This window comes from Aspergillus pseudotamarii (genome assembly GCF_009193445.1).
Source record: "Aspergillus pseudotamarii strain CBS 117625 unplaced genomic scaffold BDV38scaffold_23, whole genome shotgun sequence".
In the NCBI taxonomy this organism is placed as follows: domain Eukaryota; kingdom Fungi; phylum Ascomycota; class Eurotiomycetes; order Eurotiales; family Aspergillaceae; genus Aspergillus; species Aspergillus pseudotamarii.
Window position 1 is genome coordinate 427,409 of NW_022475037.1, and position 20,863 is coordinate 448,271.

The 20,863-nt window shown below is 49.1% G+C and overlaps 7 protein-coding genes across 7 annotated transcripts; 4 read left to right on the forward strand and 3 right to left on the reverse strand.

Moving 5' to 3' along the window:
* Positions 1–41: 41 nt before the first annotated feature.
* Positions 42–4,323, forward strand: BDV38DRAFT_245613 (DEAD/DEAH box helicase). Its single transcript, XM_032054455.1, has 2 exons — positions 42–3,867; positions 3,931–4,323. The coding sequence occupies exons 1-2, from the start codon at positions 292–294 to the stop codon at positions 3,940–3,942; spliced, it is 3,588 nt and encodes a 1,195-aa protein (XP_031914219.1). The 5' UTR covers positions 42–291; the 3' UTR covers positions 3,943–4,323.
* A 597-nt stretch (positions 4,324–4,920) lies between these two features.
* BDV38DRAFT_245617 (SCP2 sterol-binding domain-containing protein) lies at positions 4,921–6,287 on the forward strand. Its single transcript, XM_032054456.1, has 3 exons — positions 4,921–5,228; positions 5,314–5,523; positions 5,607–6,287. Exons 1-3 carry the CDS (start codon positions 5,213–5,215, stop codon positions 5,768–5,770), a joined length of 390 nt encoding a protein of 129 aa, XP_031914220.1. The 5' UTR covers positions 4,921–5,212; the 3' UTR covers positions 5,771–6,287.
* A 1,080-nt stretch (positions 6,288–7,367) lies between these two features.
* BDV38DRAFT_270890 (RanBP1 domain protein) lies at positions 7,368–11,885 on the forward strand (the record flags this gene model as incomplete). The annotated part of the gene is made up of 8 exons (XM_032057220.1): positions 7,368–7,429; positions 7,700–7,849; positions 7,886–8,058; positions 8,092–8,097; positions 8,134–8,190; positions 8,230–8,934; positions 8,965–8,979; positions 9,013–11,885. The coding sequence occupies 8 exons, from the start codon at positions 7,368–7,370 to the stop codon at positions 11,883–11,885; spliced, it is 4,041 nt and encodes a 1,346-aa protein (XP_031914221.1).
* Positions 11,886–12,993: 1,108 nt separating this feature from the next.
* Positions 12,994–14,539, reverse strand: BDV38DRAFT_245621 (60S ribosomal protein eL31). Its single transcript, XM_032054457.1, has 4 exons — positions 14,481–14,539; positions 14,286–14,377; positions 13,799–13,873; positions 12,994–13,715 (listed from the first exon to the last, which is right to left on the reverse strand). Exons 2-4 carry the CDS (start codon positions 14,373–14,375, stop codon positions 13,509–13,511), a joined length of 372 nt encoding a protein of 123 aa, XP_031914222.1. The 5' UTR covers positions 14,376–14,377; positions 14,481–14,539; the 3' UTR covers positions 12,994–13,508.
* Positions 14,540–15,223: 684 nt separating this feature from the next.
* On the reverse strand, positions 15,224–16,385 carry BDV38DRAFT_245626 (carbon-nitrogen hydrolase family protein). The gene is made up of 2 exons (XM_032054458.1): positions 16,204–16,385; positions 15,224–16,117 (listed from the first exon to the last, which is right to left on the reverse strand). The coding sequence occupies exons 1-2, from the start codon at positions 16,256–16,258 to the stop codon at positions 15,294–15,296; spliced, it is 879 nt and encodes a 292-aa protein (XP_031914223.1). The 5' UTR covers positions 16,259–16,385; the 3' UTR covers positions 15,224–15,293.
* A 1,268-nt stretch (positions 16,386–17,653) lies between these two features.
* BDV38DRAFT_282461 (uncharacterized protein) lies at positions 17,654–18,628 on the forward strand (the record flags this gene model as incomplete). Its single annotated transcript, XM_032059786.1, has 1 exon — positions 17,654–18,628. The coding sequence occupies one exon, from the start codon at positions 17,654–17,656 to the stop codon at positions 18,626–18,628; it is 975 nt and encodes a 324-aa protein (XP_031914224.1).
* A 252-nt stretch (positions 18,629–18,880) lies between these two features.
* BDV38DRAFT_245629 (oxidoreductase, short-chain dehydrogenase/reductase family) lies at positions 18,881–20,085 on the reverse strand. The gene is made up of 3 exons (XM_032054459.1): positions 20,063–20,085; positions 19,941–20,005; positions 18,881–19,867 (listed from the first exon to the last, which is right to left on the reverse strand). The coding sequence occupies exon 3, from the start codon at positions 19,742–19,744 to the stop codon at positions 19,124–19,126; it is 621 nt and encodes a 206-aa protein (XP_031914225.1). The 5' UTR covers positions 19,745–19,867; positions 19,941–20,005; positions 20,063–20,085; the 3' UTR covers positions 18,881–19,123.
* Between the last annotated feature and the right edge of the window lie 778 nt (positions 20,086–20,863).

A 20,863-nucleotide genomic window follows, 5' to 3' on the forward strand; every position in this document is an offset into this window, starting at 1 on the left:
TTTTTTCTTTTTTTTTCTTTTTATTTTTTTAAACTTTTACGCCCTGTTCCATCAGAATTAACATCCACTTTCCGCTGCCAAGCGCGATCGTCAATCTACACATCATCTTCTCCAGCGATCACTTATCCCACATCTTACATTCTTCGGTCTTTAATGTCCCACCTCAAGTTAACTCATGTACATCGCAAAGCTGTGAATCGTCCCTGATTCGAAGCCAGAACGCCTTTGTGTGGAGGTGGCAGCTTTGGGCGTTAAGCTCACAAGCACCTTCTTAACTTGGATTCATTTACAATGGCTTCCCCAAATGACGCGTCTATAGAAGACCTCCTGGAAGATCTTCAGCTAAACCATGTTATTTTGCAAAGCTTAGAAGAACAACGACCAAATGCCGTTGCTGAAAGGCAAGAGATTTTAGATGTTATCAAAACATTAGAAACGCGACTGGCAGAACTACGCGGTACTGCCACAAAGAGCCCGCCACATAGTCACTTTGCTCCCCACCAGGGTCCGGAAAACTCATTTTCGTATCGAGCACAGTTAGATGGAAGCTCTGGTTCTAGTCCGGTAAACTCCCCTGGGGGTTCGCGACAGGGCCAGTCGACCATGTCTCCCCCGTCGCGGCCATTTCGGTCGGTGAGGAGGCTGGCGGAGCAATCTCAACCTCTAGGGCCGTTGACCATTCGAAAGCGTGGGCGAGAAGAAGACGATGATCGTAATCATGCCCACGATGATGGCGTCGAAACAGATTGGACCGATGATCTGGAGTTACCCTTGAAACGGGTCGCAACAAAGAAGCCTTCCTCTAGCCCGAGTTCATTGTCTGTTCGTAGTCTTCAGGGGCAGGGGCAGGATGACGACTTTGACGACGGCATTGACGAACTTCGAAAAGTGCTAGGCTTGGACAGTCAGGATATACTCGAGCTCCAAGATGAACAGCGAAAAGCTGAACAATGGCTAGAGAGTCGCAAGGAACAGGAACGCCTCGACGAGGAGTATGCTCGTAGACTGGAAGGCTTGCAAGAGTCACCTCAGCCGACTTCAGCCAGAAGCACTTCATCCACTCACTATTCTGGGTCTTCTGTACTTTCCCCCCCTCCCAGGGTAAGCAACGGCACACCTTTTCCCGATGTCAATCGATCAATGCCTGGGGCCATACAGACCCCGGATATTTATCGTTCACCGTTTGTACCGCCTCCGTTGCCTGGGGCAAATCGGTCTGGGCCCCAGCGCCTCCAACCGGCCATCATGCCTGATAGTGATGATAGCGATATTGCCGAGATCTCAGCTCAGGATTTCGAGCTTCTCATCGGACCTTCCTCCAAGCGCCCTTTCGCATCGCAGCATTCCATCGGCAGTTCGCGCTACCCATTGCAGAACAGCTTTCCGCAACAGCGACCTTACTCCAACCTGTATCCTTATCTAGAGTCAATGCCTGGTCCAAGTGGTATCGGTGGATCTGGTCCTGCATACGGCCCACACGTATTGCAGAACACCATGGCAAGGCTCAGTGCTGGGAAGCAGCTGCTTGAACATGCGGGGAAGTCCATTTTCGGCGGGTTTTCTAATCCCTTCTCATCCTACGATAGCTCGGTTCCTCCCTATCCAGGTCCCACCGGCTACGATATGAGCACGTTGCCGGAGTGGATGAGTGATTACTACGGAGCTGATCCAACAAAGGTCAATGAAGAGATTAAACAACTTTTGGAGACTATTAGACCCGATTCGGATATTTCTACAGAAAACCGTGAAGGGACTCCCGAGGCTCTCAAAGTCACGTTGTTGGAGCACCAAAAGCTTGGGCTGGCATGGATGAAATCGATGGAGGAGCAGGAGCAAAAAGGTGGTATACTCGCTGATGATATGGGCCTGGGGAAGACAATACAAGCCATCGCTCTCATGGTGTCCCGACCTTCTACGGACGAGGAACGAAAACCAACTTTGATCATTGCCCCCGTCGCCCTGATGCAGCAGTGGAAGCGAGAGATCGGAAGAATCTTGAAGCCTGGCCGTCACCAACTCTCGGTCTATGTTTTGCACGGCGAAAAGCGGGCTGTGGGCTTTAGGGACCTGAAGAAATATGACGTGGTTTTGACTACCTTTGGAACGCTGTCTTCCGAACTCAAGCGTCGAGAAAAATACGATGAGCTACAGTCGTCTGGCGCGAACGAACAAACCCTGTCGAGGGAAATTGCCAAATCTTTACCGTGCCTTGGACCGGCCAGCAAGTGGTATCGTGTGATCATTGATGAAGCTCAGTGTATCAAGAACCGTAACACGAAAGCTGCCCTTGCCTGTTGTCGTCTTAATACCACATATCGCTGGTGTATGAGCGGAACTCCGATGATGAACAATGTCCAAGAGTTGCACTCACTATTGAGATTTCTCCGCATCAAGCCTTACAGCAATTTGGAGCGGTTCAATCACGACTTCACACGGCCCCTCAAGGGGTCCAGTGCTAGTGCACAGCGCAAAGCAATGAAACAACTCCAGGTTCTTCTGAAGGCGGTCCTCCTGCGACGAACTAAAGATTCCAAGATTGATGGGAAACCAATTCTACAACTCCCGCGACGGATTTCAGAAAAAGTGCATGCCGTGTTCAGTGAAGATGAACTAGAGTTATACAGTTCGCTCGAGGCTCGAACTCAACTCCAGTTCAACAAGTATCTCGAAGCAGGAACCGTGGGACGAAACTACTCCAATATTCTAGTTTTACTCCTCCGGCTACGACAGGCGTGCTGCCATCCCCATTTGATTACCGACTTTAGCGTCAAGCTCAACGCGAACACAGATGAACTGGATCTGATTGAGAACGCGAAAGAATTCAATCAGGAGGTTGTGATCCGCTTGAAAAGCAACAATGATGATCTCGAATGTCCCATCTGTATGGATGCCGTTGAAAACCCAATCATTTTCTTCCCTTGCGGGCATAGCACCTGTGCAGAGTGCTTCTCAAGGATTTCTGATCCGTCACTAGCTGTGAGGCAGGGTCACGACGGTGCCGTGGAAGTCAAGTGTCCTAACTGCCGTGGCAAAGTGGACCCGAAGAAGATTACAGATCATGTGTCGTTTAGAAAGGTCCATGACCCTGACCACTCCCATGATCCAATCGAAGAAGAGCCCGCCAAGCCTGCAGAAGAGCAAGATGAGAGTGATGATAGCGATGACGACGATAGCCTGAGTCGATTTATTGTTAATGATGAGGAGGGCGAGGAAAGCTCGGCCAAGAGGTCCAGGAACAAGGGAAAAGGTAAAATGGCCAAAGATAAGAAAACCCTTGCCGAACTAAAGAAAGAAGCGTCGAAAAATCAGAAATCGAAGCGCAAGTATCTCCGTCGGCTGGAGAAAACTTGGGTGTCGAGTGCTAAAATTGAAAAGGTCATGGAGATTCTGCGGGGTATCCAGGAGGGCGAGGAGAAGACAATCATTTTCAGTCAGTTCACGTCTCTACTTGACCTACTTGAGGTTCCGATTGTACGTCAGGGCTGGGGTTATCGGCGGTATGATGGTAGCATGAAGCCGGGAGACCGAAACTCAGCAGTACTGGATTTCACCGATAAGCCCGATTGCAAGATCATGCTGGTCTCCTTGAAAGCGGGCAACTCTGGCTTGAACCTCGTTGCCGCATCACAGGTTATTATCTTCGATCCATTCTGGAATCCATACATTGAAGAACAAGCGATCGACCGCGCGCATCGGATTGGACAGGTGCGAGAGGTACAGATTCATCGGATTCTTGTGCAGAACACCGTCGAAGACCGCATCCTTGAACTCCAGGATAAGAAACGAGAGCTAATTGAAGGAGCTTTGGACGAGAAGGCCTCCAAGAATATCTCCAGACTTGGAACCCGAGAGCTGGCGTACTTATTTGTAGGTGCTTCAAATTCAATTCCTCGTTTTAACCGAGTCGCCCCATGCTAACTTCATTTCTAGGGAGTCCATTAGGGAGGGGGTGGTTCATATTTTATCTCATCAGCATGGAGTTGGCGGATTTCTGAATTGAATTTTTAATTGGATTCGTATCCTCTAGAAGATACCCAAGATCTATTCACCCCTTAATTTCTCGCACCTGAATGCGATTGTGCTATGTCATACCATAGATTGTTGTTTTATTGAACAAAACCACACCTTACTCAAGTCCATCGAAGCTACTAAGAAGGGAGATATGTTATTTTCGGCGAATTTCTGAGTTAATCGCATTGAATCAAGATGGTCGTTCGAGGTGAAATTGAGATTTGGTGTCCTTCTTTTCGCCTTTTCTTTTTGGCCTTTCCTCTCGTTCATTTCATTTGTGGATGCATTTACCCCCCCCTGTGTTGATGGGAAGATAGAATGGGATGAAATGAAAAAAGACAGAAAGATAGAAAGAAAAGTCTTACTATAGTTAACTCCCGTATAACGTGAGCACGCGAGCAGCTCCCTTGTAAATATGTAGTATGGGACAGAGTACTCCGGAGTACATACGACTAGTAAATAGTAACCCTCTTTAGCCGGAAGATTCCTGGTCACAGTCGTTCGGGCTGCTTACCGCAATAGGCAATGTTGATCTTCATCTAGTTCATTTGTTTCTCTAGAATCATCGATCTGGTTATTGTTGGGGACTCAACCTCCCAGCCATAGATTTAACCAGTGGTCATCTCTCTTTGTAGGGTTCCAGCCCCTCTGTTTCGCGACGGTCTTTATCATCGAATTGCGGGGCTCTTGTGTCTTGTACATGTAACCATGTGGACGGAAGTGTAGATAGATTCTACCTAAGTATATAGTACTTTCATTCACTCAGCGCAATATCATTTGCAACTTGATCCTCTACATAGGGCCAGCACAGGCGAGATTGTAAGTCCGGGGCTTGTAAGAAGTATTCAAAATTGTAATATTTCCTATATGCCAGCATAAAACTTGGAGGATGATTCAGTGGAAACCAGGAATCACAGGAGTGAGATCCAGGAAAAAAGGGCTCTGTGAAAGCCTCGGTCCGTATGACAAGGCATGAAATCCCGCGACCGCCCTCCATTCACATGCCCACACCCCCCGAACACTCCGGGGAAGCTTGACGTTCCTGATTTTTTAAATCCCCAGACTCTTTCTATTTAAATCTTCCCTCTCTCTCTGTCTCTCCCTCTTTCCTGAGACACACGACTATTCCATCTATCCACTACCTTTCACTCACCCACTACTATATACATCCCTTCACAATCGTGGTATCACAACTGTAACCATGTCTCTCAAGAACGGTACGTCTCTCCCTGGGCATCTTTCACCCAACGACAAATATTCTATATTTCGGTAATCCCCGACTAACGATAACGTATTATCTAGACGCTTTCCCTTCCTCCGCTGCTTTCGATGCGATCAACGCCGCTCTCCAGAGCGACGCTGCTGAGCGCAAGGACGCTGTCGACAAGGCCAAGGCCATCGTCGCTTTCAACCTGAAGAACGAGAAGGGCCAGGAAGAGAGCTGGTACCTCGACCTCAAGGACAAGGGCGAGGTAGGCAAGGGTGCTCCTCAGGGGGGTAAAAAGGCTGATGGTTAGTGTCGCCCCGACGTCTTCCGCTGACTACCTTTATTTTGGTGATAAAGAAGCTGACTGTATCGCGTCGGTGATTAACAGTGACTCTGTCCCTCTCCGACTCTGACTTCGCTTCCCTGGTTAGCGGAAAGGCCAACGCCCAGAGACTCTTCATGGGAGGCAAGCTCAAGATCAAGGGTAACATCATGAAGGCGACCAAGATGGAGCCCGTGCTGAAGAAGGCCCAGGGCAAGGCCAAGCTATAGATACCCAGTTGCGTTGTGTCGTATTTCGGTTGAATGTACATTTTTGTTCGTCTTATGAATATTTTTCCTTTATCTTTTTCTTTTTCTTTTCCTATTTTCTCTTTTTGGTTTGTGTAGGGCAAGAAGCCACTTGTAAAGCCTACGCTCTTGCTTTATCTACAGAGCATACTTAGTATGAGACATGACCATTGCAGATCATTTTCTTTTGCCGTAATATATACTCCATAACACAATAGGCATGGTGTGGTAGGAGCACCAGTGGATAGGTACACTTTCTTCTGCATATTAATGTTTCTGGATACTACGAAGGTTGTAACCTCCTAACCTGTATACTTTGCCTTATGATTGTCGTTGTCAACTGATCAAAAATCGTTCGGATGTTAACAACTTAACATGGCAACACCCGGAATATATTTTATTGCGGATATCCGGACCCCATGTTGACATCATGATACATGACATCAAATCTTTGGACTTTTTTCAACCGGACTACCAATAAACACCCCTTGAAGATAATTATAAACTGAGGGTACATTTATTTATTGTCATCTATAAAGGTTGGTGCGATTGCGTACATACATACCTAGGTGTGTACATACTAGTTAGTAGTAGTCTGTATGTAACAGCTATGGTAAGCATTACAGGTTGTCTGTTTATTTAGTCAAAAATGAACACCAAAAGTGACCCCCCCAAAAGATCACCCCTCCGTCAAGGGTAGAAGCCGACATATACCAAGCATTGTAATCTGTTATTAATATTTATTGTTTATTTATTTCCTTGCATGATATTGCATTCTCTCGGGTGTTTCCCCATACTACTAGTAGTAGGAGTAGCCTGTCAACCTGCCAAGAGGGTCGTCTTGCATCCTCACGTGACTGTATTTTTTTTTCTATGGGCGACTTTCCCCGTCAAAAAAAGTCGCGAGCCTCTTGTGAAGACAAACCGAAACGAAGCTCGTTCGAGCCACGACTATCCCAATCCAAGGCAGAGTATATCAAAAGCAGGTATCTGCCCTTTTGATATCCTAGAGAGCGCTGTATTTATACCGCTCTGCCTCCTCATCCCTCCTCATCCTCCCCTAACTCCCATCCCGTTGCCTCGCGCTCGTCGCGATCGATCTCCGGGCACATACCCAGCGCGCAAGCTTCCCGGCTTCATCCCATCTCACTGAATCCGGGCAAGGACGTGACAGTTACTGGAATAATCGCCAGTAACCTAGAGAACGACGATAGAGAGGTCCTGTCATTTGCGTTTTCCGGTTCATCTCCCAAACACCTGTTCCCCCGGTCTCTCGGACTCGTGCGCCGGTCGCTTTCGATAATCGTCGTGACAACCGGCGCTGGATCCTCAGTTGGAACCAAGAGTAAAGCACTGGCTTCCCGGAAGAAGACCAACGCGATCAAGACGCCCACATTGTGGATGAGACATCCGAGTGAAGGGGCTTGAACAGAGGTCTAGGAAGGGGGCGAAGTCAACTATTTCTTGTTTGTCCGAGGCATTCAACGCCTAGACAGAGAGATTATTAATATAATAGATGTCGAAAAGATCGGCCCAGGGCCCTCAGGGGGACAAGGATTCCAATTTGTTTGATTTCAATATGAACAGCACACCAGATGAAAAGCCGCAGCGGGCAACCGCTGCGCAAATGGCGCAGAGAAGGTAAGTGGATGGACCTACGTTTGCGATCTGTCTTATACTGTTGGCCTTTACCCGCAACCTACCATGTGTCAAAGTGATTAATTTTATTCTATCTTTGTTTCATTGTGCCGCTTTGTCCTATTCAGCAATCGATTCAACATACCCTTGTCGTTGTAAATCGCATTGTGCTCTAACCCATCCATCCTCGATCCTTAAATTATTCCTTATGATTACTTCCCTTGTCTTTGCATATAACTCTGGCGACTATGGTGGATTTCTAACATTGAATAGGATCAAGGACGTTCGGAGGCGAGGTCGTCCCAACACAGCTGCCCCCAGTGCCACGGCATCTTTCGGTGGTCCTTTCAATTCTCTTGATCCTAATACTGTTTCTACACCGTCTGCCCCCCAGCCAATTTCAAATGGGTTTACATTTGGTCAGTCACAGAGCTTCCCCGGTGCCAGTTCAAATCCTAGTCAACCGACCCAAAACGGATCGACACCATTTTCTTTCGGTTCCGGTGGAAGTAACTCATCCTCATTCAATTTCTCTTCGTCGTTTGGTGGATCGGGGTCGACGGCAAGCAATCCTTTTGCTAGCATGACTACTGGCTCCACCAACCAATCGTCCGATGGAGGCAGTTTCTCTGGTTTCAAAGGAAACATGTTCAATATTCCCCCAGCTGGTAGTTCGACCCCAGCCCAGCAGTCTTTGCCTTCGGGAGGGCTCTTTGGAACAGGATCGCAACAGAACAACACTACCGGAGGCCTATTCGGCAGCAGTACGACCAATGGGTCCTCTGGGCAACCTGCAACGACAGCCCCGGCCACCACAGGCAGTATCTTTGGACAGAACAGTGCTTCCAGCAGTGCTCCGTCGGCAAATATCTTCAGCCAGTCGGCCTCAAATAAGCCCTCCCCATTCGGACAGTCAGCCGCCTTTGGCGAGTCTATGCAGACATCTCCTGACGCGAAGAACAACGGTGCGCAGTCGAAGCCGCCTATTTTTGGCGGTGGTGCTTCCCAGTCGGGTTTCGGAACGTCCACCACTTTCGCCAGCCCTGGGGCTGGCTCCTTGTTCGGTGGCTCTACATCGAAGCCTGCTGAGACACCCAAGCCACTTTTTGGTGCCAAGCCCACGGAGCAGTCAACTCCATCGACCTCGCTCTTTGGCGCGACTACTCAACCCAGTTCTACTCCTGCTCCCGCTTCATCTACCTCCGCAGCCTCCAGCACGACCGCCGCTCCATCACCGTCTATCTTCGGGGATCCATCGTCTGCTAAACCCGCCACATCATTCCAGAATCCCTTCCAGTCCACAAACCTTTTTGGCACTCCCGCTTCATCAACCGCAGCACCTGCTTTGGAGGATAAAGAAAAGCAAGAGAAGAAACCTGAGGAGGCTCAACCTAAGACTGGTTTCCAATTTACGGCCCCTCCCGGTGGCCCGTCTTTGTTCTCAAAGAGTGCAAGTTCTGCAGCTCCATCGGCTCCGTCAAGCGGTCTATTCCAGCCTCCATCTACAGGTAGTTTGTTTGCTCCCAAGCCATCTGCAGAGCAGAACACTTCCAGTGCGGAACAGGACAAACCTAAGGCTGCTGAAGGAAACCCATTTAGCAGCCTCTTCGCGCCAAAACCAGCTACCTCGGCCAAGCCAGCTGTAGAGCAGAAGACCTCCACGGAGCAGAAGCCCCTGCCCTCTTCGGCTAACGCTTTTGGTAACCTTTTCGCTCCAAAGCCTTCTACACCTAGCGAGGGATCGAAGATTAGTCAGCCACAGAAGCCGGCCGCTCCTGCACCGCTTTTCTCGGCTCCCACATCAGGACCTGATACTACTAAATCTTCTGGTCTTTTCGCGCAGTCGCCATTGTTCTCGGCTCCTACTGTAGGAAATAAGACCCAGGCTCCAGCTGTGAACCCCCCGGCCCCTTCTCAAAGCCCACTCAAAGTTAATGGCACAAGCACGGCCTCATCGGCCTCATCGGCTTCTGCTGTTGAAAAGAGTTCGACAACAAGCTTTGAAGACATCCGACCATCTGGACTCCCTGCTGATCTTGATAAGGCAAGCAAGGAAGAAGTGGAGATGTTGTATCGCATGCGCATGTTGAATGAATGTTTCAAACGCGAAGTAAATCGATTGGATCCTACTAGAGACGACTTTGATGCTCTCGTGCAGTTCTACATGCGTGTTCGTGACACAATTGGAGCGCCAGCTGGTCCCCAGAAGCGTAAAGCTGGAGATGAAAATGCATCTGCTGATGACCATTCCGTTAAAAAGGTCAAGCCCTTCGGCCTGAATGCTCCCTCTAACAAAGAAGAGTCTTCGCCCTCCCCAGCCACAACTGTGAATGCCTCAGCGACTACCAGCATCTTCGGAGCAAGCCAAGCGGCCCCGACCACCAGCAAGAGAAAGGTGACCGATGAGGATGAGAACACTGCTTCCCCAGGAAAGCGTGTCAACGGAGACTCCACGACGGCGAGCATCTTCGCACAGTCCTTCTCAAAATCCATAAATTCCGAGTCAAGCGATGAGCCGGCTAAGCCTAACTCTACTCAATCCGTCACTTCTTCCGCCAGGCCATCTACCCCGGACTCAGATAAACCTGCTTTGTTCTCCACTACGCCTATCTCTTCCCCCCCAAAGCCTCTTTTCGCAGCCTCGACCACGACAAAGGAAAGCTCCACGTCAACGTCACTGTTCTCGCAATCGGCCCCTTCCTTTAACCCAACATTTACTGCCTCTACTAACAGCACCTCTACTACCTCGAATCCGTTCGTCCTAAAGCCGCCAGGGGATAAGGAGGCTGGTTCTGCATCCGCCCCTATTCCTGGAATGCCAAAATTCGACGCCGGAGCAACAAACTTCTTTGCCCAGTTCAAGGCACAGGTAGATAAGGATGCTGAAAAAGAGAAGGAAAAGCGCAAGGCGGAGGATTTCGATTCCGAGGAAGAAGACGAGGCTGAATGGGAGAAACGAGACGCCGAAGAACGCCGGAAAAAGCGAGAGGCACTTGAGTCTCAAGCTACGAAACGCTCGAAATTTGTTCCTGGAAAAGGATTTGTTTTCGAAGACGACGAGGAGACAAGTGATTCAGATAAGGAGGGAAAGGCATCTGCTTCGGGTACTAGCGCCTCGGTCTTTGACAAGAAGACCGACTCATCAGCCACGCCCAACAACATCTTTGGTCATTTATCAGCAACACCGTCTGAGGCCGAGGAGAACGACGATGCCGATGACACTGAGGAAGCGTCTGCCGCCGGTGATGAGCCAGAGGATATGTCCAAGGATACATCCCTTGCGCCCGCAAGCGAAGACGAAAGCAACGAAGATGCGGAGTCCAAAGCGGGTGCTGGCAGTGGCGCTGAGAACTCTGCTAATGACAGCAGTGACGACGGTGATCTGACCAAGGCTCTGAAAAAGTCGAAGCAAGAGAAGACGGCTACAAGCGAGCAATCCGCCAGTGATACAGGCGCGAGTGGTCGTAGTTTGTTTGACCGTGTTGAGTACAAGCAAGATGGCAAGCCGAAGCGTCAGGACGATGAGGAACAAAAGCCCCTTTCTACGTTTTTCAACTCCTCTAAATATGCGTCCTCTTTCAATTCACCGGGAACGCCAAACCCATTTGCCCCGACTCCCTCTAAGTCTGATGCCGAGAAAGATGATACTTCCACCTCGAAGCCCGCAACGCCGAACCCCTTTGCTGGCCTGTTTGGTTCTCCCTCGCCCACCCCTGCTGCAGGCACCCCCCCATCTATATTCGCCCCAAGCGCCACGAAGGCCGGCACGGATAATACCTGGAAGATGAACTCTCCCATCAAGTTTGCCAGTGACACAAATGCGGCTTCTGCTTCGAAACTTAATTCCGCGACGCCGCCTGCTGATTCCTCCAAGCCATTCTCCACACTATTCGGAGCGGCACCTGCTACCAAGGCTGCATCTTCTGGTACTGGATCGCCATCGCCTGGCTTCACGTTCGGTGGACCTGCGCAAGCGCCATCATTCCTGGCTCCGTCGATAGTCAGCTCTGCTGCTGCCAGCCGCGCGTCCACTCCTGGAGTTACATCCGACACGGGAGCCGAGGAGTCGGGGGATGGTGATGCGGCCGAGGCTCTGCCTCAGGTTAACCTTGCGCAAAGTCGAGCCGGCGAGGAGAATGAAGATATTGTGATCGAGACTAGAGCACGTGGCTTGAAGTTCACCAAAGGTGCATGGGACAGTCAAGGAGTCGGGTTCCTCCGTGTGTTGAAGGATCGCACTACCTCTCGCGGCCGTGTTATCCTTAGAGCTGACCCGAGCGGCAAGATTGTCCTGAACGCATCCTTGATGAAGCAAATCGATTACACTGTCAATGGCAACAAAAGTGTGCACTTCCTTGTACCTCAGGCCGATGGTCCTCCGGAACAATGGGCAATCCGGGTTAAGGACACGGAAGCGGCGGAACGCCTGGGGACTGCAATGCAAGAAACCAAAACTTAGTTGGCAAAACTCCTCTGCTTACTGTGAACGAACGTGGCGCATTGGGTGCAATTGACCACCATCATGATGCTCTTCTTTCCAGGTTGATAATAACTGGTGATGAATTATGGCCTTTTTTACTTTATAGTTCCCCTTCCCGCCTGTCTTATAAAAGTAATTATTGGAACATCTTCAGGTTGAGACGCCGCATGCATGGCCTCCTGTTTCTTTTCTAGGTATCATGAACAAGTCCAATCTCTTACAGCGCCGAATTCTTTTTGTCCTCTTGTACTTCTGACGTTACGATTTCTGGGACCTGTCTTAGCAACACTTGCGCTTTTACTTCGATTTTGAGTTTTTTTTTTTTTTTTTTTTTTTTTTTTTTTTCTTTTTTTTTTTTTTTTGTTTGATCAATCTGAGGCACTTGTGTAACTATCTTGCATGCTGCAATTGCAACCGCATACTCGGAGAGCATCATGTCGTCTTCTGTCCAACCAGAAACGAAAGTCTAGCATAGCGTTTGGGTTTTGAGGGATCAATGGAATTCAATCGGTTTTTGTTATTTTAGAGACAATATACGACACCGCGCAATTTGCAAACAGTTGGTATCGCAACAAATCAACAGAGAATGGTAAACTTCACGTTTCCTGCCTTTCCTACCCTCACGGCCATCTCAACTGAGATAGAAAGTAGCCCACCTTCGAGGCTTGCTCTGACAAACAGACCGGAAATTGATTCCGGTCAGACCAGCTAGCTAGCCCCCAAATAAGATCTACTCCATACGCTAGTAGCGTGCATCCAACTGATTTCTAAATCAACCAGCAACCCACTCCCGAATACAAACAAGCCCACGCCCAATCCAGCAAGTTACTCACTTTGGAATTAGCTCACTAATTGATTCCCAAACACTCTATTTCAAGAGAAACTACCCGCAACAGAACGTAATAAAAACCCAGAAGAGAAATTTCATCCATGTTATAACCGGATCCATCCGTCCATCCTTAGTTGCTTATAGTGCCGTGAACGGGTCTACTGTTCTGGATACGTAGTACTATATCCCGTAGACTGGGCCCGCTGTTTTTAAAAGGGGTAATATGTCGTATGTTCTGGGAGTTTGGGATTTGGGCATGGCGGTGCTAGTTTGGGGGTTCGTATATGGTTTATTGCTTGGTGTGTGTTGAATAGATGGGTTGGTGGATCGGGGATATTGAATGATTTTGCTTTTCTTTTTACTTTTTTCTGTTTGGAAAAAGTTGGATGTTGTATGTGAGTTGGGTTCTAGTAATAAATTTGGGTAGTCGTGTGGGAGTGCATAACACTGTTAGGTAGTATAGTATGATAGTATGTCCATGCAAGTTTCCAATATACCTTTAGACAGAGTCTCTTCTGTATGTGGGAGAAAATCATATACGTGTGGCTCCATACACGTTTTGAGAGTGAGGGCTAGTGGAAGTTGATGTACGCTACGAAGACTCCAGAATCACGACAGGGAAAGAAACTTTTCCGATTTTTTTAATTTAAATGTTCCAACCCAACCGAGCAAGACCCGCCCCGGACGGTATCGTAAAAACAGAGAGAAACCCCATCATTTCATAGAGTAACAAAAGGTATATCTAATATGGAAATGAAGAAGATTTTCCCCGTTTACTCCTCGTCGACGACAGCGGTGTGGAGACCCTTGGTCTCCTTGACGTTGACGGCGTAGACCATGGAGTAGAGCTTCTCCTTGGCGTTCTCCTCGTCGTTACGCTTACGGGAGATGCGGACACGGAGACGGAAAGGAACGCCCTTGACACCGGCCTCCCAGACCTTCTTGTTCAACTGGGGGTCGATGCGGACATCCTTGGTGCCCTGTACCAAGTGCACATTGTCGTCAGTCACGGATACTCTTTTGGAACCAATCAGATCCTATAGGAAGAAAGAAGGGAACATACCATAGCACGCTCAGTGAAGGCCTTGATCTCCTTGATAGCACGAGGAGCACGCTTCTTGAAGGAAACACCGTGCAACTATACCCACAAAAAAGTTGAATTAGTCTTCCGCCCGAATGCCATCTGGGAAAATATGATCTTGAAAAAAATCTGCGAACAAGATTTGCGGCCATAGAGGTGGACTTCATAAAACTAATTCTTCTTTTTTGGTCTTGGTTTCTTGGGAACGCCTGATAATTGTTCCTCCACACACACGCAAAAGCAGGCATGTTTCATCCCTCCCTTTTTCTGTAGATGTATTCCAATCCACAGAGAAAAGGGTTTGGTGCCAGAAGGATTATTCCAGTGTTCTCCGTCCATTGCCTCCATGTCGAAACTTGAATGTTTGTCTTGTTCCGCAGATCGGGGTTCGATCGATGACAATGCGACCGATGTGTGCAAGGTAGGGATAGAAAAGACTTGAGTCTAATCCTGTTGTGTTTCAACGTACTCTCTTGTGCATGTTGATGGTGTACTCGCGCGAGACGACATCGGCGATGGCCGAGCGCTGCTTCTTGCCGGTCTGAACGGTGGTGGACATTTCTGATTTTTCACCCGTTGGTTAGTTGTCTCAAACCGATTGAGAATTACTTTAAACAGAGCGATAAATATCGCAATATAGACGGATTGCAGGAGGACTACTCACTGAAGGAGTTGACGAGGCGTCGGCTGTCGTTGGCTGAAAGTGCTGTCGTGAGATTGAAGATTTTCGGACGGCTCTCGTTTTTCCTCGTCGAAATTCAGTGTGTCTCGCTTATCGTCCCGGAGCCCCTCTCATTGGCTGCGGGACAATCACGTGATAGCATCTGGTTGCTTCAAGGAACAGGCAGGTCCTCACACTACTCAATGGCCAATGCTTTTCTTTATGAGATATTAATTAATCAGTTGACATGAAACAATATTGGTTTGCTATTCTTGAATATATCCTCTTCACCGGTTAACAATCAAGTTGCTGAGTAGGCACTTCAGAGGCCGAATACCACGTGATCCAAAGGTATAGACAGTCTGAAATGGGTATAGCGTAGATCATCCAGACTCAATACATTGCCCTAATTCGATAGGATGTTGTTATGGTCGATGCATCAGTGTATGCTTTGTGGCAACATTCCAATCACCCATCATGAAGCCATAAAATATTATCACCAGTGCAGATCGAGGACCCAGTTTAGCTACCGCACAGCAAATAGTAACCCACAAACTCATACCATCTACTCCATGGTGCTAACATCTTGTAGCACTATAATGAGATATGTAGTATCCTAGCTAGGAAAATATAGAAGTGAGCCCATTCGGGTGTAACGCAGTTTACCTCTTTTTCAGTATTTCAGGACCCGTGGGTAATGAGTCTCGCGCTGTTACCAGTTTTATCAAACTTTATACTAGGTTCGTCTAACCGTTATAAACACTGAATATCATGACTCGATTCGTCGTTATTTCTAAATACTTCATAATGATAGGCCTATTTCTCCGCGCTCACGTCGGGGTACAGGTCAAACCGCCTCTGCGTATAGACAGGAATCCCCTTCCTTGTGCTTTGAATGGTGTCATTATCCAGATCAGCATAGACAATAGTCTCTTTATCCTCCGCTTCTACTAGGACTTCCGCAGTTGGGTTGGCTATCAAACTGTGACCCCATGCGTGGTAAGTGGCATCCATATCGCGCGCTGGGCTACACAGCCCCACATACAGCTGGTTATCCACCGCACGAGCGCGTGCCAACAGAGACCAATGCATGGGACCAGTAGTCATGTTGAAAGCGCCCGGGTAGATGAGAGCGAAAGCGCCCTTTCGCGCAGCAATCATGGCCGCCTCCGGGAAACGGATATCGTAGCAGATGGCAAGGCCGATCTTTCCATAGTCGGGAAGGTCAACAATTGTTAACTGGTTTCCGGGCGAGAGGACCTCGCTCTCCTTGAATGTGATCTTTCCTGGAATATCAATGTCGAACAGATGGGTCTTGCGGTGGGTCCCTATTAACGAGCCAGTGGGGGAGAACACGAGGGAGGTGTTATAGTATTTCTTCGTTGTGGGTTCCAGTTCAGGGATGCTACCTCCTACGAGGTAGGCCTTGGCCTCGGCAGCGATGGCTGACAGTGCATGATAGGAAGGGGATTGATCTTCGGTAGGGGGCGAAGGGAGAAGAGTCTCGGCGTATTTGGGGAAGTATTGGGTTCCGTATGGTGAGTTGAAGCATTCTGGGAGGACGATGAGCTTGGCTCCAGCCTGTGCTGCCTCAAGGACCTTAGTGCGAGCGTGGGCCAAATTAACAGCTTTGTCTGCGCCTACTCCATCGCGCCGAACTTGCAGTTAGTACGGTGTTGATAAGGGGCCGTTTTTATGACGATCGTTTAGGACGAGTGAAACATACCCGAAGCGAGCTGCACCAGGGCTAATTTCAACGGTTGCTTCAATAGAGCGGCCATGGTTGCTCAGTCCGGTAATGACGGATGGAAATACGTAGATTGAGGGAGTGTCGAGGTCTGAAGAGGAAGTCTGTGCCAGCTGCGGGGGGGAGGTTGGTGTACAAGTTTAGGGTATAGATAGTGTCGGCGTTGGAGACTGTTGGAGTAATGACTTAAATGAGGAGACCCGCCACTATCACGACTACCTTAACTATCGGAGTCGGCGTCGGCGTCGGCACCCAACTCCGACGACCCCCGGGACACTAACCGAGTCGTTTGGAGTACGGAGTACTAGTCTATCGCATTCATTCCTCATTCGTCTTTTCCTCCAGTAACCTCAGCTGAAGGAGGTCTTGACATGTCGGTCTCATAAATGATACGTAGTTTATCACGATCATTTTAGTCTGACACATGCGCGCCTCGCATGGTTTCGATCCATCACAATTCTTTCGTGATCATGCAAATCACCGAACTCAGAGGCTGAGATTCACGATGGGATCGCATAAGAAACGAAATTAGTGTTTCATCTTAGGACAACCATTCGGATAACGCCGTAGGAACCGAGTAAGACCGCTTCGGGGGACAATATACACAGTAGGAGCACGAACTAATCCTTAGCGACGATGACTATGCAGCGCAGATTAATTTATTTCATGGGCTGAATACGGGGAATTGCAAACGCTGCAAACGGCTTTTGATTGGCCGGGGTCACGTGTGACGAGTCTGGCCGCAATCGATTTGGTGGAGGAAAAACCAATAACTTGGACTAAGTAACGTTGAAACCCCCTGAGAAAGAGACGCACTGATGTTCTGCTGGCTCTACCAAAGCGAGAAGGATATCACTTGAATAGGGGGGCGAAAATACCACTCTCGCGTGTTCTTTTTAACACGCCGCCTCCTACTTCTCCACATCATGACAATCCCACTGACTTATTCCATTCTATTATCGATTCCGGTCAACGTCTCTTGAACTTACGGCGGCGGCAGTTCGATAGCCAATTGAAAGTCGTTCAACGGCCTTTCCGCGCGGAACGTTAGGGACGTTCCCCACGAACTGTTCCATTCGATTTGCCCCCCAGTGGTTCGGTGGTTCCTATTCAGGAGAGAGCGTTAGGGAAAAAAAAATTAATTAAAAAAAGAAAACAAGAAAAATCTCGCAGATTGGCCACCGGGACTAGTGGCCTTATATCTGCCTGGAACGCTCTCCGGTGTCTTTCACACCCAACCCTATGTTCCCATCCGAGCGGCATTGATATACCACACTGTGGCCTGCCTTCAGTCAAGGCTACAACATTGAATGCTGGGAGAGACAATAGTCCCCACAAGTCACTGCGTCTGATCCTCGAATTAGCACTTGGCGCCCCAAATATATTCTCTTAGTGCCTTCGAGTCACCTTAGGACTACAGTATATCACAATGTTTGAAGACTTCTCTTTCTCATCCCCCTCGTCCACCAAGCCACCCCGCCTGGCGTTCGATGGGGATGACAATCTCATGGTCGACTGCGACAGCAGCCTGATCTCTCCTCTATCCTCCCGATGTCCTTCGCCTCGTTCCACCGCGACACACCGGATTCCGAGATCATTGCCTCGCTCGCGGTCCTCCTACTTCCGTTCCGCTCAGCCCCCCACCTCCGTTCCCTTCTCTGCGTATGACGACCATCAGAAGCGTCTCTCAATCAGCACCTTGACAAGAAAATTGCATGAACACACCATCAAGACCTCAAACAATGAGACGCAGATCGGCAGACCCGCCACCCCAACGTCGCCCCCGTCCGTCGACATGGCCGGCCGATTCCCGGGATATTTCTTGACCCCTCCAGACACAGACCACGATGACGAGGGTTCCTTGGACTCTCCATCGCTCACCTCGGGCTCTCTCTCGCCTCAGCCTCAGTCTCCCTTCCTGAGTCCAACATCCGTCCCATGTGATCTCTTTCCGCAAACCGCGGACATGGACCCTCTATCCCACGCTCAGGATAGTTGGAACGTTCGCGCCCAGCGCCAGAACATCTCCCGTCTCCAATGCAACCACTCCGAGTTAGAAGCCATTCGCCGGGCCCTCATCTCCGACGATGAGAAGCTGACTACCACATTCGACCCAGACGCCTGCCACCCCAGCTCTATCCCTCCGCAAAAGTCCCCCCGCCGAAGAGCGGCCACCCTCCAGCGGAGCCGGTTCCGCCCCCAGTTAGGCCCTAGCCTTTTGGACCCTCCCTCCTCCGACTCCAAGGGGCGGAGAATGAGCAGTGTCATCCCCGTACAGGCGTCTCGCATTGAGAAGAGCTACCATTCATCTTCGCGGGATCTGCGGAAGAAGAGTGAGCAGGGACTGAGACGCAAGAGTCTTGTCAGCGCTGCATTGGCGTCGATGGTGGAGAAGGAATGTTAAAAAAAAAACTCTTGTTTTCGGTCTATCTTCTGTTTGGGATCTTTTTTTCGGATGGATATATTTCACTTTCTCATCTTCTATTTCTTTTTTCTTTTCAATGTCGTTACTTGTACATATTGAGGTAGATACCCTGATTGTGTGATTCTTGGTTTGGTTAATATCGGCGGTATGGAGGTAAGGGTTCTGGTGAAAAGGTCCACAGCACAGTTGATTCGGTTTTACAGGCATAGACGAATAGAAAAATCAGGCTATTTCGGTCTTCCACATTCTATCCCATGATTAGAAGACATATACCACACTAAGACATAAATGGTAGGAAAAAAAGAAAAAAGATTCAACTGAAAGCCGTGCTTCCCAGAAGCACAAGCCAGAACAACAAGCCAGAAAAACTCAAGGTTAAAGACCGCTCACAGCAACGCTTATAACATTATCATCAACGGAGTCATAACCGCACGAATTTCACGAACAGCGAAAAAAAAAAAAAAAAAAAACCTACTACGCCTGCTTTCCTGTCTTCCTGCGAAACAACCCGTAGAGTTTCCGCAGGGGACTGGCGGTTGACCTCCGGGTTGGACGACGGTGGATTTTGATCTCGGTTCGTGGAGTCATGGTCTGTTCGTTTGAGGGGGGTTTGGTGGCTGGGTCTATACCAATATCGAATTGCCAGAGGGCGTCGTGGGGGATCATGGGGTGGTTATCGTCGTAGACTGGGTCTCCGGGCTCGCCGAGATCACTTTCGTTAGTTGGGCTAGTGCATTGTCTGGGGTTGGAGGCGAGATAGCGGGTCATGTTGAGGGTTGTTTCTTCGAGCAGCTCATTGATGGAGGGCATGAGGTGGTGGTGGAGGCCTTGGGTGTCGCCGATATCTAGTTGGGACTTTCGATTTTCGTCTTCGAAGGCTTCTTCCACGTGGGTTGGGGGGTCGAATGACCAAGGGTCCGATTCGATGATGACGGTATCTTCGGTGATTGAGATGTAGGAGTCCCTGTTGTGGCCTGTGGAGAAGCTGTCGACGTCTTCGATGTACGAGACGATGCGAGCAAAGTGGAGTGATTCATGGGGATTGAGGATCTCGAACGATGTACCTTGATGGATGATGGTTGTGGTGGGCTTCATTACGTTGAGGAGCACCGAGTCCGAGTACCGCTTTGTGTGACTATGGACAGATGCTGGGGGATTGCGTGGGACTGATTTGGGATCTGGGTCGGGATATCTCTCGAGTCGATCCCGGAACGTGTCCTGCATGTGCGTGTGGTTGTCAGATTAGCCACAAAAGTACCGTCTATAGGGCACGAGTGCGATGACAGCTTACCAGGATCGTATGGGGGGTTTGTTTGAGGCATACATGATCGTCTACGGAGCTGGGAGTCCCTGGGGCTAAATCCGCAAGTAAGCACTGGTCTACTGGAGATATATGGCGGTGATATCTCATACGGAGGAAGCCATCCAGGCTCTCAGGCTGCTCGCTCAAAGCGCTGGGTGAATGCGATGGGGATAATGGCGGCGGGCTTGACGCTGCCGATGAGACCGAGGTTGGGTACTCGTAGTGGTCGTCCAGAGACATCTGGGACTGGTTCAAGTTCAAGGCGGCGTTCTTTCGCCGTAGCTTTTTGATGTCCGGACTGTTGCTGGTAGCTGAGTCGCAACTTGACAGATACTGGCGGTATTCATGCAGAGAGCAATTCCCTGGCATACACATGACGTTCAAGGATGTTGACTGGGAAGAGGAATCCCGATCTCGCATTGGAGATGATGATGGTGATGAGGGAGGATAGTGGTGATGCGGTGAAGATGGATAGAGTTAGGTCCACCGTTTGGATCTCTCACACTGCAGCTTTTGAGATCTGTAGGCTAAATTCAATAGTCGATCGTCTTTGTTGACCTGTATAAAAGAAGAGAACGAAACAGGCGGTATGTCCCGTCTCTATACTGATACATTGGGAGACTGTCTGTGGCATTGCATAGCCCTCAATCTAGAGAGCTCAGTTGATGTTGGACAATGATGATATCAGCATCATTTGGGAGGCCTGGATCGGGACCCAAGGAAATCAATGGTCCGGGGGAAGTCTATTTATTTGATCGCTGAGTAGAGTTCGGGGGATATCCACTTGTCCAGGGACTGCGATCCTACACAATTTGATATAAAACAAATGAAATTGTAGTGCTGGGTAAAGGAAGAGAGAAAGAAAGAAAAAAAAAAGCAAAGAAATTTGCAAAAGAACTACAGAATTACAA

Excerpts from the sequence above, each read along its gene's own strand:
- BDV38DRAFT_245613 (XM_032054455.1), top strand. The coding sequence starts at position 292 with ATGGCTTCCCCAAATGACGCGTCTATAGAAGACCTCCTGGAAGATCTT.
- BDV38DRAFT_245629 (XM_032054459.1), bottom strand. The coding sequence starts at position 19,744 with ATGAAGCCCACCACAACCATCATCCATCAAGGTACATCGTTCGAGATC.
- BDV38DRAFT_245617 (XM_032054456.1), top strand. Across the intron at positions 5,524-5,606 it reads GGGGGGTAAAAAGGCTGATG|TGACTCTGTCCCTCTCCGAC; the intron begins GTTAGTGTCGCC and ends GGTGATTAACAG.
- BDV38DRAFT_245626 (XM_032054458.1), bottom strand. The coding sequence starts at position 16,258 with ATGGCCGCTCTATTGAAGCAACCGTTGAAATTAGCCCTGGTGCAGCTC. Across the intron at positions 16,118-16,203 it reads CCTGGTGCAGCTCGCTTCGG|GCGCAGACAAAGCTGTTAAT; the intron begins GTATGTTTCACT and ends GCGATGGAGTAG.
- BDV38DRAFT_245621 (XM_032054457.1), bottom strand. The coding sequence starts at position 14,375 with ATGTCCACCACCGTTCAGACCGGCAAGAAGCAGCGCTCGGCCATCGCC. Across the intron at positions 13,874-14,285 it reads CCATCAACATGCACAAGAGA|TTGCACGGTGTTTCCTTCAA; the intron begins GTACGTTGAAAC and ends TTGTGGGTATAG. Across the intron at positions 13,716-13,798 it reads CCTTCACTGAGCGTGCTATG|GGCACCAAGGATGTCCGCAT; the intron begins GTATGTTCCCTT and ends CACTTGGTACAG.